The sequence below is a fragment of the Coregonus lavaretus genome (genome assembly GCF_964263955.1).
Source record: "Coregonus lavaretus genome assembly, chromosome: 8".
In the NCBI taxonomy this organism is placed as follows: Eukaryota; Metazoa; Chordata; class Actinopteri; order Salmoniformes; family Salmonidae; genus Coregonus; species Coregonus lavaretus.
The window spans coordinates 58,955,165-58,970,994 of NC_139995.1; the positions used below are offsets into that span (position 1 = coordinate 58,955,165).

General features: G+C 44.9%; 2 protein-coding genes across 2 annotated transcripts in view; both read left to right on the forward strand.

The window, feature by feature from the left end:
* Positions 1-15,830, forward strand: part of vgll4b (vestigial-like family member 4b) — a 70,723-nt gene that overhangs the window by 40,701 nt on the left and 14,192 nt on the right. The window lies entirely within an intron of this gene.
* LOC311134276 (ragulator complex protein LAMTOR1-like) lies at positions 9,144-9,636 on the forward strand (the record flags this gene model as incomplete). Its single annotated transcript, XM_084167899.1, has 1 exon — positions 9,144-9,636. One exon carries the CDS (start codon positions 9,144-9,146, stop codon positions 9,624-9,626), a length of 483 nt encoding a protein of 160 aa, XP_084024025.1. The 3' UTR covers positions 9,627-9,636.

Genomic DNA, 15,830 nt, shown 5'->3' on the forward strand with positions numbered 1-15,830 from the left:
TAGCTCCATGACTTCAGCTTTAGCTCCATGACTACAGCTTTAGCTCCATGACTTCAGCTTTAGCTCCATGACTACAGGAAACGGAGGGCCGAGTATGCCCCCATCCACATCGACGGGGTTGTTGTGGAGCGGGTCGAGAGCTTCAGGTTCCTCAGTGTCCACATCACCAAGGAACTATCATAGTCCAAACACACACCAACACAGTCGTGACGAGGGCACGGCAACGCCTCTTCCCCCGATGACACCAGCCTGGAACCAACAGGACCCTGATCCGCTTCCACCCCCAAGCTAGAAGACTGCTAAATAGTTAGTTAAATAGTTAACCAATAGCTACCTGGAATATCTTCATTGACCCTTTCTGCACTCATTTCTTTTGATTTATCGCATACATACGCTGCTGTTACTGTTTATTATCTATCCCGTTGCCTAGTCACTTCACCCCTACCTATATGAACATATCTACCTCATGTATGTAGTTCTGTCCTGGAGCTGTTTTTGTCTGTTAATGTTCTGTATTATGTCACGTCTGACGTTTTGTGCGGACCTCTATTCTTCTCTCAGCGTTGTTGGGAAGGGCCCGTCAGTCAGCATTTCACTGTTAGTCTCCACCTGTTGTTGGGAAGGGCCCGTCAGTCAGCATTTCACTGTTAGTCTACACCTGTTGTTTACCAAGCATGTGACAAATAACATTTTGATTTGATGACTTTATCTTTAGCTCCATGACATTAGCAGTCTTGGTTGAGCTGTGCTGAGTTGTGCAGCAGTGTGCCAGGGTTTGTGGTTAGATCTCTCCCCTGTACTGTACTGACAATAAGGAGTAGGCAGGCCTGTGTTGTAATAAGATAATATGCCATTTAGAAGACGCTTTTATCCAAAGCGACTTACAGTCATGTGTGCATACATTTTTACGAAAGGGTGGTCCCAGGGATCGAACCCACTACCCTGGCGTTACAAGCGCCATGCTCTACCAGCTGAGCTACTGAGGACCAGCAGCAACAGCTGGATATGTTCTCATGGCTCCTCCAGCCACCTGGACAGCAGAGAGGAGATGTTCTCATGGCTCCTCCTGCCAACTGGACAGCAGAGAGGAGATGTTCTCATGGCTCCTCCAGCCAACTGGACAGCAGAGAGGAGATGTTCTCATGGCTCCTGAGAACATATATCTGCTGTCCAGTTGGCTGGGGCTGGAGGAGCCATGAGAACATCTCCTCTCTGCTGTCCAGTTGGCAGGAGGAGCCATGAGAACATCTCCTCTCTGCTGTCCAGGTGGCAGGAGGAGCCATGAGAACATCTCCTCTCTGCTGTCCAGTTGGCAGGAGGAGCCATGAGAACATCTCCTCTCTGCTGTCCAGTTGGCTGGGGCAGGAGGAGCCATGAGAACATCTCCTCTCTGCTGTCCAGTTGGCAGGAGGAGCCATGAGAACATCTCCTCTCTGCTGTCCAGTTGGCTGGGGCAGGAGGAGCCATGAGAACATCTCCTCTCTGCTGTCCAGTTGGCAGGAGGAGCCATGAGAACATCTCCTCTCTGCTGTCCAGTTGGCAGGAGGAGCCATGAGAACATCTCCTCTCTGCTGTCCAGTTGGCTGGAGGAGCCATGAGAACATCTCCTCTCTGCTGTCCAGTTGGCTGGAGGAGCCATGAGAACATCTCCTCTCTGCTGTCCAGTTGGCTGGGGCAGGAGGAGCCATGAGAACATCTCCTCTCTGCTGTCCAGTTGGCAGGAGGAGCCATGAGAACATCTCCTCTCTGCTGTCCAGTTGGCTGGAGGAGCCATGAGAACATCTCCTCTCTGCTGTCCAGTTGGCTGGGGCAGGAGGAGCCATGAGAACATCTCCTCTCCGCTGTCCAGTTGGCTGGAGGAGCCATGAGAACATCTCCTCTCCGCTGTACATAAAACACTACATAGTAAACAACGTAAAACAAGAGATGGGAGCAGGGCTACAGGTGATGGGTCAACTGGGGTTGGTGTGGGTCTGAATGTAGATGGGCCAACTGGGGTTGGTGTGGGTCTGAATGTAGATGGGCCAACTGGGGTTGGTGTGGGTCTGAATGTAGATGGGTCAACTGGGGTTGTTGTGGGTCTGAATGTAGATGGGTCAACTGGGGTTGGTGTGGGTCTGAATGTAGATGGGTCAACTGGGGTTGTTGTGGGTCTGAATGTAGATGGGCCAACTGAATGGTTGTTGTGGGTCTGAATGTAGATGGGTCAACTGGGGTTGGTGTGGGTCTGAATGTAGATGGGTCAACTGAATGGTTGGTGTGGGTCTGAATGTAGATGGGCCAACTGGGGTTGTTGTGGGTCTGAATATAGATGGGCCAACTGGGGTTGTTGTGGGTCTGAATGTAGATGGGTCAACTGGGGTTGTTGTGGGTCTGAATGTAGATGGGCCAACTGGGGTTGTTGTGGGTCTGAATGTAGATGGGTCAACTGGGGTTGTTGTGGGTCTGAATGTAGATGGGCCAACTGGGGTTGGTGTGGGTCTGAATGTAGATGGGCCAACTGGGGTTGTTGTGGGTCTGAATGTAGATGGGCCAACTGGGGTTGGTGTGGGTCTGAATGTAGATGGGCCAACTGGGGTTGTTGTGGGTCTGAATGTAGATGGGCCAACTGGGGTTGTTGTGGGTCTGAATGTAGATGGGCCAACTGGGGTTGTTGTGGGTCTGAATGTAGATGGGCCAACTGGGGTTGTTGTGGGTCTGAATGTAGATGGGCCAACTGGGGTTGGTGTGGGTCTGAATGTAGATGGGCCAACTGGGGTTGTTGTGGGTCTGAATGTAGATGGGCCAACTGGGGTTGTTGTGGGTCTGAATGTAGATGGGCCAACTGGGGTTGTTGTGGGTCTGAATGTAGATGGGCCAACTGGGGTTGTTGTGGGTCTGAATGTAGATGGGCCAACTGGGGTTGTTGTGGGTCTGAATGTAGATGGGCCAACTGGGGTTGGTGTGGGTCTGAATATGCAGTAGTAGCTCTATATCAGAGCGGGATTGGATGGTTCCAGAAGACCTTCTAAATACAGTGGAGCTGTTTGGGACCTGCAGAGCTCTGTGTGGTTTGTATGAGACTGGCAGTATATCAGGAGCTATGTTCCTAACCCGTGGTTCTCCCTCCTCTACTCCTCCTGTGTGTGCGTGTAGTGTGTTTGTGTATTGTGTGTGTGTGTGTGTGTGTGTGTGTGTGTGTGTGAACCTGTGGTTGTGCCTCCCTCCTCCAGCCTGATTCTTCCCAGATGTTTCCTGTGAGACTGCGAGGTCACACACACACACACACACACACACACACACACACACACACACACACACACAGAGGCTCCACTAACTCAGTAAGTTAAAGCAGAAATATAAACCCAGCCCATCAACAGTTGTGGGGTTTCTTCTCAAACAAACGACACTGAAACACAATTGTGAGAAAAAGCTCCAGGGTTTTATTGCTCTCTAGGCCATTTTCACACACAAGACACTCTCTCTGCCTCTGAATAAAGTATTCTAGCTAACTAACATTGTTCTCTTATGAAGTACAATCCAACCCTATTTCTTTCAACAACTGAGCCAAGAGAGGGTAACAATTCTAAAAATAAAACATTTTACAGTCAATCATCTATGAGTGAACAAACAGGAACTTGTCAAATTAATCACTTTGCTGTTCTACGAGAGGCATGATAAATAACTAAAGAGCTACGAAGACTAGGGATATCTACCTCCAGACCACTAGGGATATCTACCCCCAGGCCACTAGGGATATCTACCTCCAGACCACTAGGGATATCTACCTCCAGACCACTAGGGATATCTACCCCAGACCACTAGGGATATCTACCCCAGACCACTAGGGATATCTACCCCCAGACCACTAGGGATATCTACCACAGGCCACTAGGGATATCTACCCCCAGACCACTAGGGATATCTACCCCCAGACCACTAGGGATATCTACCCCCAGACCACTAGGGATATCTACCCCCAGACCACTAGGGATATCTACCCCCAGACCACTAGGGATATCTACCTCCAGACCACTAGGGATATCTACCTCCAGACCACTAGGGATATCTACCCCAGACCACTAGGGATATCTACCCCAGACCACTAGGGATATCTACCTCCAGACCACTAGGGATATCTACCTCCAGACCACTAGGGATATCTACCCCCAGACCACTAGGGATATCTACCTCCAGACCACTAGGGATATCTACCTCCAGACCACTAGGGATATCTACCTCCAGACCACTAGGGATATCTACCCCCAGACCACTAGGGATATCTACCCCCAGACCACTAGGGATATCTACCCCAGACCACTAGGGATATCTACCTCCAGACCACTAGGGATATCTACCTCCAGACCACTAGGGATATCTACCCCCAGACCACTAGGGATATCTACCTCCAGACCACTAGGGATATCTACCTCCAGACCACTAGGGATATCTACCTCCAGACCACTAGGGATATCTACCTCCAGACCACTAGGGATATCTACCCCCAGGCCACTAGGGATATCTACCCCAGACCACTAGGGATATCTACCCCCAGACCACTAGGGATATCTACCTCCAGACCACTAGGGATATCTACCCCCAGGCCACTAGGGATATCTACCCCCAGACCACTAGGGATATCTACCCCCAGACCACTAGGGATATCTACCCCAGACCACTAGGGATATCTACCCCAGACCACTAGGGATATCTACCCCCAGACCACTAGGGATATCTACCCCCAGACCACTAGGGATATCTACCCCAGACCAGTTACATTAACATATGGGTTAGTATTCTGTCCCAGCATAGTTACATTAACATATGGGTTAGTATTCTGTCCCAGCATAGTTACATTAACATATGGGTTAGTATTCTGTCCCAGCATAGTTACATGAACATATGGGTTAGTATTCTGTCCCAGCATAGTTACATTAACATATGGGTTAGTATTCTGTCCCAGCATAGTTACATTAACATATGGGTTAGTATTCTGTCCCAGCATAGTTACATTAACATATGGGTTAGTATTCCTTCCCAGCATAGTTACATTAACATATGATGGGTTAGTATTCTGTCCCAGCATAGTTGCATTAACATATGGGTTAGTATTCTGTCCCAGCATAGTTACATTAACATATGGGTTAGTATTCTGTCCCAGCATAGTTACATTAACATATGGGTTAGTATTCTGTCCCAGCATAGTTACATTAACATATGATGGGTTAGTATTCTGTCCCAGCATAGTTACGTTAACATATGGGTTAGTATTCTGTCCCAGCATAGTTACGTTAACATATGGGTTAGTATTCTGTCCCAGCATAGTTACATTAACATATGGGTTAGTATTCTGTCCCAGCATAGTTACATGAACATATGATGGGTTAGTATTCTGTCCCAGCATAGTTATATGAACATATGGGTTAGTATTCTGTCCCAGCATAGTTACATGAACATATGATTGTTTAGTATTCTGTCCCAGCATAGTTATATGAACATATGGGTTAGTATTCTGTCCCAGCATAGTTACATTAACATATGGGTTAGTATTCTGTCCCAGCATAGTTACATGAACATATGGGTTAGTATTCTGTCCCAGCATAGTTACATGAACATATGGGTTAGTATTCTGTCCCAGCATAGTTACATTAACATATGGGTTAGTATTCTGTCCCAGCATAGTTACATTAACATATGGGTTAGTATTCTGTCCCAGCATAGTTATATGAACATATGGGTTAGTATTCTGTCCCAGCATAGTTACATGAACATATGGGTTAGTATTCTGTCCCAGCATAGTTACATTAACATATGGGTTAGTATTCTGTCCCAGCATAGTTATATGAACATATGGGTTAGTATTCTGTCCCAGCATAGTTACATGAACATATGGGTTAGTATTCTGTCCCAGCATAGTTACATTAACATATGATGGGTTAGTATTCTGTCCCAGCATAGTTACATGAACATATGGGTTAGTATTCTGTCCCAGCATAGTTACATGAACATATGGGTTAGTATTCTGTCCCAGCATAGTTACATGAACATATGATGGGTTAGTATTCTGTCCCAGCATAGTTACATTAACATATGATGGGTTAGTATTCTGTCCCAGCATAGTTATATGAACATATGATAGGTTAGTTTTCTGTCCCAGCATAGTTACATTAACATATGGGTTAGTATTCTGTCCCAGCATAGTTACATTAACATATGGGTTAGCATTCTGTCCCAACATAGTTACATGAACATATGGGTTAGTATTCTGTCCCAGCATAGTTACATGAACATATGGGTTAGTATTCTGTCCCAGCATAGTTACATGAACATATGGGTTAGTATTCTGTCCCAGCATAGTTACGTTAACATATGGGTTAGCATTCTGTCCCAGCATAGTTACATGAACATATGGGTTAGTATTCTGTCCCAGCATAGTTACATTAACATATGGGTTAGTATTCTGTCCCAGCATAGTTACATTAACATATGGGTTAGCATTCTGTCCCAGCATAGTTACATGAACATATGGGTTAGTATTCTGTCCCAGCATAGTTACATTAACATATGATGGGTTAGTATTCTGTCCCAGCATAGTTACATTAACATATGATGGGTTAGTATTCTGTCCCAGCATAGTTACATTAACATATGGGTTAGTATTCTGTCCCAGCATAGTTACATTAACATATGGGTTAGTATTCTGTCCCAGCATAGTTACATTAACATATGATGGGTTAGTATTCTGTCCCAGCATAGTTACATGAACATATGATGGGTTAGTATTCTGTCCCAGCATAGTTACATGAACATATGGGTTAGTATTCTGTCCCAGCATAGTTACATTAACATATGATGGGTTAGTATTCTGTCCCAGCATAGTTACATGAACATATGGGTTAGTATTCTGTCCCAGCATAGTTACATGAACATATGGGTTAGTATTCTGTCCCAGCATAGTTACATGAACATATGGGTTAGTATTCTGTCCCAGCATAGTTACATTAACATATGGGTTAATATTCTGTCCCAGCATAGTTACATTAACATATGATGGGTTAGTATTCTGTCCCATCATAGTTACATTAACATATGAAGCCGCTTAATGGTCTTTGAACTCTTGGTGTTTTTCCGAATCGCAGACTGCAGCTGTAGACCGGAGTGTGTTTTAATATTGTACCAGGACGTATTACTTAATCATTTATGTATTGCGGGTTCGTTTTGATTCTGTTATTAATGGATGACTGAATAAAACCTGTGGGTTCTGCCACCACACCACCACTAATAACACCCTGTATCTAACCCAACGTCTATTAAATAAAAGTCATATATAGGACTACACAACCTGTTACTTTAGCTAGTGACTGACCATACATACTGTGATCTATAGTAATCTCCCACCTCTCGCTTTCTCTCTCTATCGGTCTGTCTGCCTCTCTCGCTCTCTCGGCCTCTCTCGCTCTCTCGCTCTCTCTCTCTCTCGCTTTCTCTCTCTCTCTTTCTCTCTCTCTCTCGCTTTCTCTCTCTCTCTTTCTCTCTCTCTCTCGCTTTCTCTCTCTCTCTCGCTTTCTCTCTCTCTTTCTCTCTCTCTCTCGCTTTCTCTCTCTCTCGCTTTCTCTCTCGTTTTCTCTCTCTCTCTCTCTCGCTCTCTCGCTTTCTCTCTCGCTTTCTCTCTCTCTCTCTCTCTCTCTCTCTCTCTCTCTCTCTCTCTCTCTCTCTCTCTCTCTGCTCTCTCTCTTGCTCTCTCTCTCTCTCTCTCTCTCTCAATTCAATTCAAAGGGCTTTCTTGGCATGGGAAACATATGTTTACATTGCCAAACCAAATGGAAAAGACAATAAACAAAAGGGAACTAAACAAAGGAGACATTAGTAAACATTACAAAAGTTTTAAAAGAATAGACATTTCAAATCTTATATTATTGGCTATGTACAGTGTTGTAAGAATATGCAAGTAGTTGAAGTATGAAAGGGAAAATAAATAAACAGAAATTGTATTTACAATGTTTGGACTCCACTGGTTGCCCTTTTCTCATGGCAACGGGCCACATCTTGCTGCTGTGATTGCCTTACAGATATGGGAGTTTACTAATGTTTGATTTGTTTTCAAATTCTTTGTGGGTCTGTGTGATCTGTGGGAAATGTGGCTCTAATGTGGTCATACATTTGGCAGGAGGTTAGGAAGTGCAGCTCAGTTTCCACCTCATTTTGTGGGCAGTGTGAACATAGCCTGTCTTCTCTTGAGAGCCAGGTCTGCATACGGCGGCCTTTCTCAATAGCAAGGCTATGCTCACTGAGTCTGTACATAGTCAATGATTTTCTTAATTTGGGGTCAGTCACGTTTGTCAGGTTTTCTGCCACTGTGTACTCTCTGTTTAGGGCCAGATAGCGTTCCAATTTGCTCCGTTTTTTGGTTGATTCTTTCCAGTGTGTCAAATAGTTATCTTTTTGCTTTCTCATAATTTGGTTTGGTCTGGTCTAAATATGTTTCTGTCCTGGGGCTCTGTGGGGTCTGTTTGTGTTTGTGAACAGAGCCCCAGGACCAGCTGGCTGAGGGGACTCTTCTTTAGGTTAATCTCTCTGTAGGTGAGGGCTTTGTGATGTAATGTGTGGACATCGCTTCCTTTTAGGTGGTTGTAGAATTTAACAATTTTAATTTAACAAATTTAACTTTTCTGGATTTTGCTAACTAGCGGGTATAGTCCTAATTCTGCTCTGCATGCATTGTTTGGGGTTTTACATTGTAGACAAAGTATATTTTTTACAGAATTCTGCATGCAGAGTCTCAATTGGGTGTTTGTCCCATTTTGTGAATTATTGGTTGGTGAGTGGACCTTAGACCTCACAACCATAGAGGGCAGTGGGTTCGACAACTGATTGAAGTATTTTTACCCATTGGGATGTTGAGTTTTATGTTCCTTTTGATGGCATAGAAGGCCCATTTTACCTTGTCTCTTAGATCGTTCACAGCCTTGTGGAAGTTACCTGTTGTGTCATGTGATAGGCTTTGTTTGTAGTATTAGCTGACATAAGCGGTCAGCGAGAAACAAGGAAAGAAGTTTGATTCCTTTCCTTTGGACTGAGACAGGGTCTGTTTCTCTTATTATAGCTATAGTTTCCGGGGTGGAGTAGTTGGAGATTGGCAGACCGCCGAACGCCCAGCGGACGCCATGGGATGTTGTTACAGCAGCGAGAACGAGACCACCGAGCAGGACCCTGATGAGCGTAAGCCGCTGATCCCCCACCCGAACCCCGACAGCAAGCCCCTCAACGGCACAGAATGGAGCTCCGCCAGTGTACCCTCAGCCCGCACAGACGAACATGCCTTACTCACATCCATCCTTACCAAGACAGCCCTGAACATCATCGACGTCTCGGCTGCAGACTCTCAAGGCATGGAGCAGCATGAGTACATGGACAAAGCTCGGCAATACAGTACAAAACTGGCCTTGTTGAGTAACAGTCTGTCTCAGAAGAAGCCCCTCCCTCTCCCTTCCCTTACCAGCCAGCCACACCAAGTGCTCGCTAGTGATCTGTTGCCAGACTCGGATGTACAACAGGTGTCCAAGATAGCTGCCTATGCTTACAGTGCAATCTCTCAGATCAAGGTGGATGCTAAAGAAGAGCTAGTGGTTCAATTTGCCATCCCCTGATCTACCCTCTGGCCGCCATAATACTCGTCCCCCTGTCCCCCATGCCCACAATGCATCTATGATTACCAGTCCCTGTGCTACCCAGCTATGCCACTAGCAACCTGCTGCTCCAGCTGAGGACTATGACAACCAGGCCTCCCCTGCTGAAAAGGTTATCCAACCTTGCCCTGCACTCCTCAGAACCACCTTTCAAAGCCACCATTCATCCTTCCTTCACCAGCCGTCAAGGAATTTTTTTTACTCTCATATGGTAGTATAACGATAATAGTGTTAGGGCAGTTTTTGTAATTTTAAAGTTTCTTGTTTGAAGAGTGACTGAGTCTGATTTAATGAATAAACGGTTAGCTAGCTGCGCGGCATTGGCTAGGCTGCTGGTGGCGTTTAGCTCTGGCTGTGAGTTTAAACGGTTAGCTAGCTGCGCGGCATTGGCTAGGCTGCTGGTGGCGTTTAGCTCTGGCTGTGAGTTTCAGGAGTAGCTAGCCTCGTCTGATATGCAGCTACGGTAATATTCTAACTAACTAACTAACTAACTAACTACAGCTAGGAAAAGAGGGTAATTAAGCATGTCCAAATGTAGCACAGTAACAAGACAAAAAAAGATGTCCACAGCCAGCCAACCCACTAGTCAGCATGGGGATGCTGTTGTTCTGACACTGTGTGGACCCGTCACCCAGAACACACATCCCACCCCTCATGTCTCATGTCAGTATGAAAAATGTATGCACTTACTAACTGTAAGTCGCTCTGGATAAGAGCGTCTGCTAAATGACTAAAATGTAAAATGTAAATGTGTTGATGTTTAGGCCAAGGTAGCTTTTTTGAAATCAACCAAACATGAGAAGACTTTGCTTTTGTTTTGTTTGTTTGTCGATAAGGGTGTGCAGGGTGTATACGTGGTCTGTCGTATGGTATTTTTTTTTCTGTCTCTCTCTTTTTCTGAAATTAAATTAAGATAAACATCAGAAAATGTCTTACTATTGCTGCTGAGGTGTAGTAGGTTTGTGTCTCCAAGCAGCGAAAGGTATAGTAGGGAACATTTCTTGTGAAAAGACTACTACAACTTGCCCAGATTAGACCCTCTGTTTTCCCTCCCTCCCCCAGACAGCGCCTTGCCAAGTTTGGGAGGCCCCAGCCAGTCTTTCTAGTGGGAGGATGCTGGGTTTGCTTCATGCTTCTTGACGATGATTAAAGTTGGGCTAGCCCCCCCCCCAGAACCTCCCAGCCTTCCCTATACCCCAGCCAGCCACATCCCTCCCTGTCCCCACCCCATCCCCAACCCTCTTTATCAAAACAGCTGCAGCTTCATGTTTTCACATGAAGTTGATTTTAGATACTTCTAACATCACTTTTCTGTAAAGGTAGGAGTGAAAGGGGGAGGGGACATGTCATGTTATTGCTCCTCCTTACTTTCTTTCTACACCTTATTCTCTCCTCTCCTCTTTCTTCCCCTCTTTCTCTCCTCTCCTGGTGTCCGCTGTTTCAGCTTGCTGAATGAAGGTAAAGAGCCCAGGGAGAAACCGAGACAGAACATGTTGAGACTCCTCTCTCTAGAGAACACTAATGACATGGAGGGAGGGAAAAGAAGGGGAGAAAATAAAAAATAAAAGGGGAATACGTGACTGGTCTCATCACTTCTCTCTGTTTATGTGTAAGATATACTTTATCTTTATAAACTATAAAGTCTACAAACTATAAAGCCTTCTGCTTTAGAATCTGTCGTTGAAGTTGGTCAAAATCTCTCTACTCTCAGTACTCTACTTAACTCTCAGTACTCTACTTAACTCTCAGTACTCTACTTAACTCTCAGTACTCTACTTAACTCTCAGTACTCTACTTAACTCTCTCTACTCTCAGTACTCTACTTAACTCTCTCTACTCTCAGTACTCTACTTAACTCTCTCTACTCTCAGTACTCTACTTAACTCTCAGTACTCTACTTAACTCTCAGTACTCTACTTAACTCTCAGTACTCTACTTAACTCTCTCTACTCTACTTAACTCTCAGTACTCTACTTAACTCTCTCTACTCTACTTAACTCTCAGTACTCTACTTAACTCTCAGTACTCTACTTAACTCTCAGTACTCTACTTAACTCTCAGTACTCTACTTAACTCTCAGTACTCTACTTAACTCTCAGTACTCTACTTAACTCTCAGTACTCTACTTAACTCTCAGTACTCTACTTAACTCTCAGTACTCTACTTAACTCTCTCTACTCTCAGTACTCTACTTAACTCTCTCTACTCTCAGTACTCTACTTAACTCTCTCTACTCTCAGTACTCTACTTAACTCTCAGTACTCTACTTAACTCTCAGTACTCTACTTAACTCTCAGTACTCTACTTAACTCTCAGTACTCTACTTAACTCTCTCTACTCTCAGTACTCTACTTAACTCTCAGTACTCTACTTAACTCTCAGTACTCTACTTAACTCTCAGTACTCTACTTAACTCTCAGTACTCTACTTAACTCTCAGTACTCTACTTAACTCTCAGTACTCTACTTAACTCTCAGTACTCTACTTAACTCTCAGTGCTCTACTTAACTCTCTCTACTCTCAGTACTCTACTTAACTCTCAGTACTCTACTTAACTCTCAGTACTCTACTTAACTCTCTCTACTCTCAGTACTCTACTTAACTCTCAGTACTCTACTTAACTCTCAGTGCTCTACTTAACTCTCAGTACTCTACTTAACTCTCAGTACTCTACTTAACTCTCAGTACTCTACTTAACTCTCAGTACTCTACTTAACTCTCAGTACTCTACTTAACTCTCAGTACTCTACTTAACTCTCTCTACTCTCAGTACTCTACTTAACTCTCAGGACTCTACTTAACTCTCTCTACTCTCAGTACTCTACTTAACTCTCTCTACTCTCAGTACTCTACTTAACTCTCTCTACTCTCAGTACTCTACTTAACTCTCAGTACTCTACTTAACTCTCAGTACTCTACTTAACTCTCAGTACTCTACTTAACTCTCAGTACTCTACTTAACTCTCAGTACTCTACTTAACTCTCAGTACTCTACTTAACTCTCTCTACTCTCAGTACTCTACTTAACTCTCTCTACTCTCAGTACTCTACTTAACTCTCTCTACTCTCAGTACTCTACTTAACTCTCTCTACTCTCAGTACTCTACTTAACTCTCTCTACTCTCAGTACTCTACTTAACTCTCTCTACTCTCAGTACTCTACTTAACTCTCAGTACTCTACTTAACTCTCTCTACTCTCAGTACTCTACTTAACTCTCAGTACTCTACTTAACTCTCAGTACTCTACTTAACTCTCAGTACTCTACTTAACTCTCAGTACTCTACTTAACTCTCAGTACTCTACTTAACTCTCAGTACTCTACTTAACTCTCTCTACTCTCAGTACTCTACTTAACTCTCAGTACTCTACTTAACTCTCAGTACTCTACTTAACTCTCAGTACTCTACTTAACTCTCTCTACTCTACTTAACTCTCAGTACTCTACTTAACTCTCTCTACTCTACTTAACTCTCAGTACTCTACTTAACTATCTCTACTCTCAGTACTCTTCTTAACTTTCAGTACTCTACTTAACTCTCAGTACTCTACTTAACTATCTCTACTCTCAGTACTCTTCTTAACTTTCAGTACTCTACTTAACTCTCAGTACTCTACTTAACTCTCTCTACTCTACTTAACTCTCAGTACTCTACTTAACTATCTCTACTCTCAGTACTCTTCTTAACTTTCAGTACTCTACTTAACTCTCAGTACTCTACTTAACTCTCTCTACTCTCAGTACTCTACTTAACTCTCAGTACTCTACTTAACTCTCTACTCTCAGTACTCTACTTAACTCTCTCTACTCTCAGTACTCTTCTTAACTTTCAGTACTCTACTTAAATCTGCTCTACTAATCACAACTGGGATGTTATTTAATGTAATGCTAAACATTGACAGCAACAAACTCCAGTTGTTGGAAATCTTTTCATGGAGAGGCTGTGGTCTGTATTGGAGCCTCTAGTCTAACCAAAAAAGATGGAACAAACAAAAGTCACGTCTCCTCCACCAAACTGAAGCTAGTTGGTGGCTGTTGGCTCATAGGGACCTGTAGGGAATAGGGTGCCTGTAGGGAATAGGGTGCCTGTAGGGAATAGGGTGCCTGTAGGGAATAGGATGCCTGTAGGGAATAGGGTGCCTGTAGGGAATAGGATGCCTGTAGGGAATAGGATGCCTGTAGGGAATAGGGTGCCTGTAGGGAATAGGATGCCTGTAGGGAATAGGGTGCCTGTAGGGAATAGGATGCCTGTAGGGAATAGGGTGCCTGTAGGGAATAGGGTGCCTGTAGGGAATAGGGTGCCTGTAGGGAATAGGGTGCCTGTAGGGAATAGGGTGCCTGTAGGGATGCCTGTAGGGAATAGGGTGCCTGTAGGGAATAGGGTGCCTGTAGGGAATAGGATGCCTGTAGGGAATAGGATGCCTGTAGGGAATAGGGTGCCTGTAGGGAATAGGGTGCCTGTAGGGAATAGGGTGCCTGTAGGGAATAGGATGCCTGTAGGGAATAGGATGCCTGTAGGGAATAGGGTGCCTGTAGGGAATAGGGTGCCTGTAGGGAATAGGGTGCCTGTAGGGAATAGGGTGCCTGTAGGGAATAGGGTGCCTGTAGGGACGCAGCCTAAAGACACAGGAGGTGTGCTGGGGAGGTGTACTGGGGGAGGTGTGCTGGGGAGGTGTGCTGGGGAGGTGTGCTGGGGAGGTGTACTGGGGAGGTGTACTGGGGAGGTGTACTGGGGAGGTGTACTGGGGGAGGTGTGCTGGGGAGGTGTACTGGGGGAGGTGTGCTGGGGAGGTGTACTGGGGAGAAGGCCAAGAGTAGAGACCAGGGGGGGAGGGGGAGAGGAAGGAAGAGCGGAAAGAAACACTGCAGCTCATTCTCTCATTTCTAGTGTCACGTGTATATACTACATCTCTCTCTCTCTTCCCCCCCCCCCCCCCTCCCACCCCCCACCCCCCACCCTCAGCTGACCAGATTTGTTATTGTGTGAAAGAAAGATGTGTCCGTGGGCTTGGGCAGGTGGTAGAGGTAACAGTGGACTGACTGCAGATGCTTTCCTCGTCAGTCTGCTTTCCTAGTACTGTAGTTGTTTTGTTGCCTTGTGGAAGAATATACCTCCTAATTTAGTCACATGGAGCTGTCTCCTGGTCTGCTAATGGATCTGTAGTAACATGTATCCATAATAAGTACAGTGGGGAAAAAAAGTATTTAGTCAGCCACCAATTGTGCAAGTTCTCCCACTTAAAAAGATGAGAGAGGCCTGTAATTTTCATCATAGGTGCACGTCAACTATGACAGACAAAATGAGATTTTTTTTCTCCAGAAAATCACATTGTAGGATTTTTTATGAATTTATTTGCAAATTATGGTGGAAAATAAGTATTTGGTCAATAACAAAAGTTTCTCAATACTTTGTTATATACCCTTTGTTGGCAATGACACAGGTCAAACGTTTTCTGTAAGTCTTCACAAGGTTTTCACACACTGTTGCTGGTATTTTGGCCCATTCCTCCATGCAGATCTCCTCTAGAGCAGTGATGTTTTGGGGCTGTCGCTGGGCAACACGGACTTTCAACTCCCTCCAAAGATTTTCTATGGGGTTGAGATCTGGAGACTGGTTAGGCCACTCCAGGACCTTGAAATGCTTCTTACGAAGCCACTCCTTCGTTGCCCGGGCGGTGTGTTTGGGATCATTGTCATGCAGAAAGACCCAGCCACGTTTCATATTCAATGCCCTTGCTGATGGAAGGAGGTTTTCACTCAAAATCTCACGATACATGGCCCCATTCATTCTTTCCTTTACACGGATCAGTCGTCCTGGTCCCTTTGCAGAAAAACAGCCCCAAAGCATGATTTTTCCACCACCATGCTTCACAGTAGGTATGGTGTTCTTTGGATGCAACTCAGCATTCTTTGTCCTCCAAACACGACGAGTTGAGTTTTTACCAAAAAGTTATATTTTGGTTTCATCTGACCATATGACATTCTCCCAATCCTCTTCTGGATCATCCAAATGCACTCTAGCAAACTTCAGACGGGCCTGAACATGTACTGGCTTAAGCAGGGGGACACGTCTGGCACTGCAGGATTTGAGTCCCTGGCGGCGTAGTGTGTTACTGATGGTAGGCTTTGTTACTTTGGTCCCAGCTCTCTGCAGGTCATTCACTA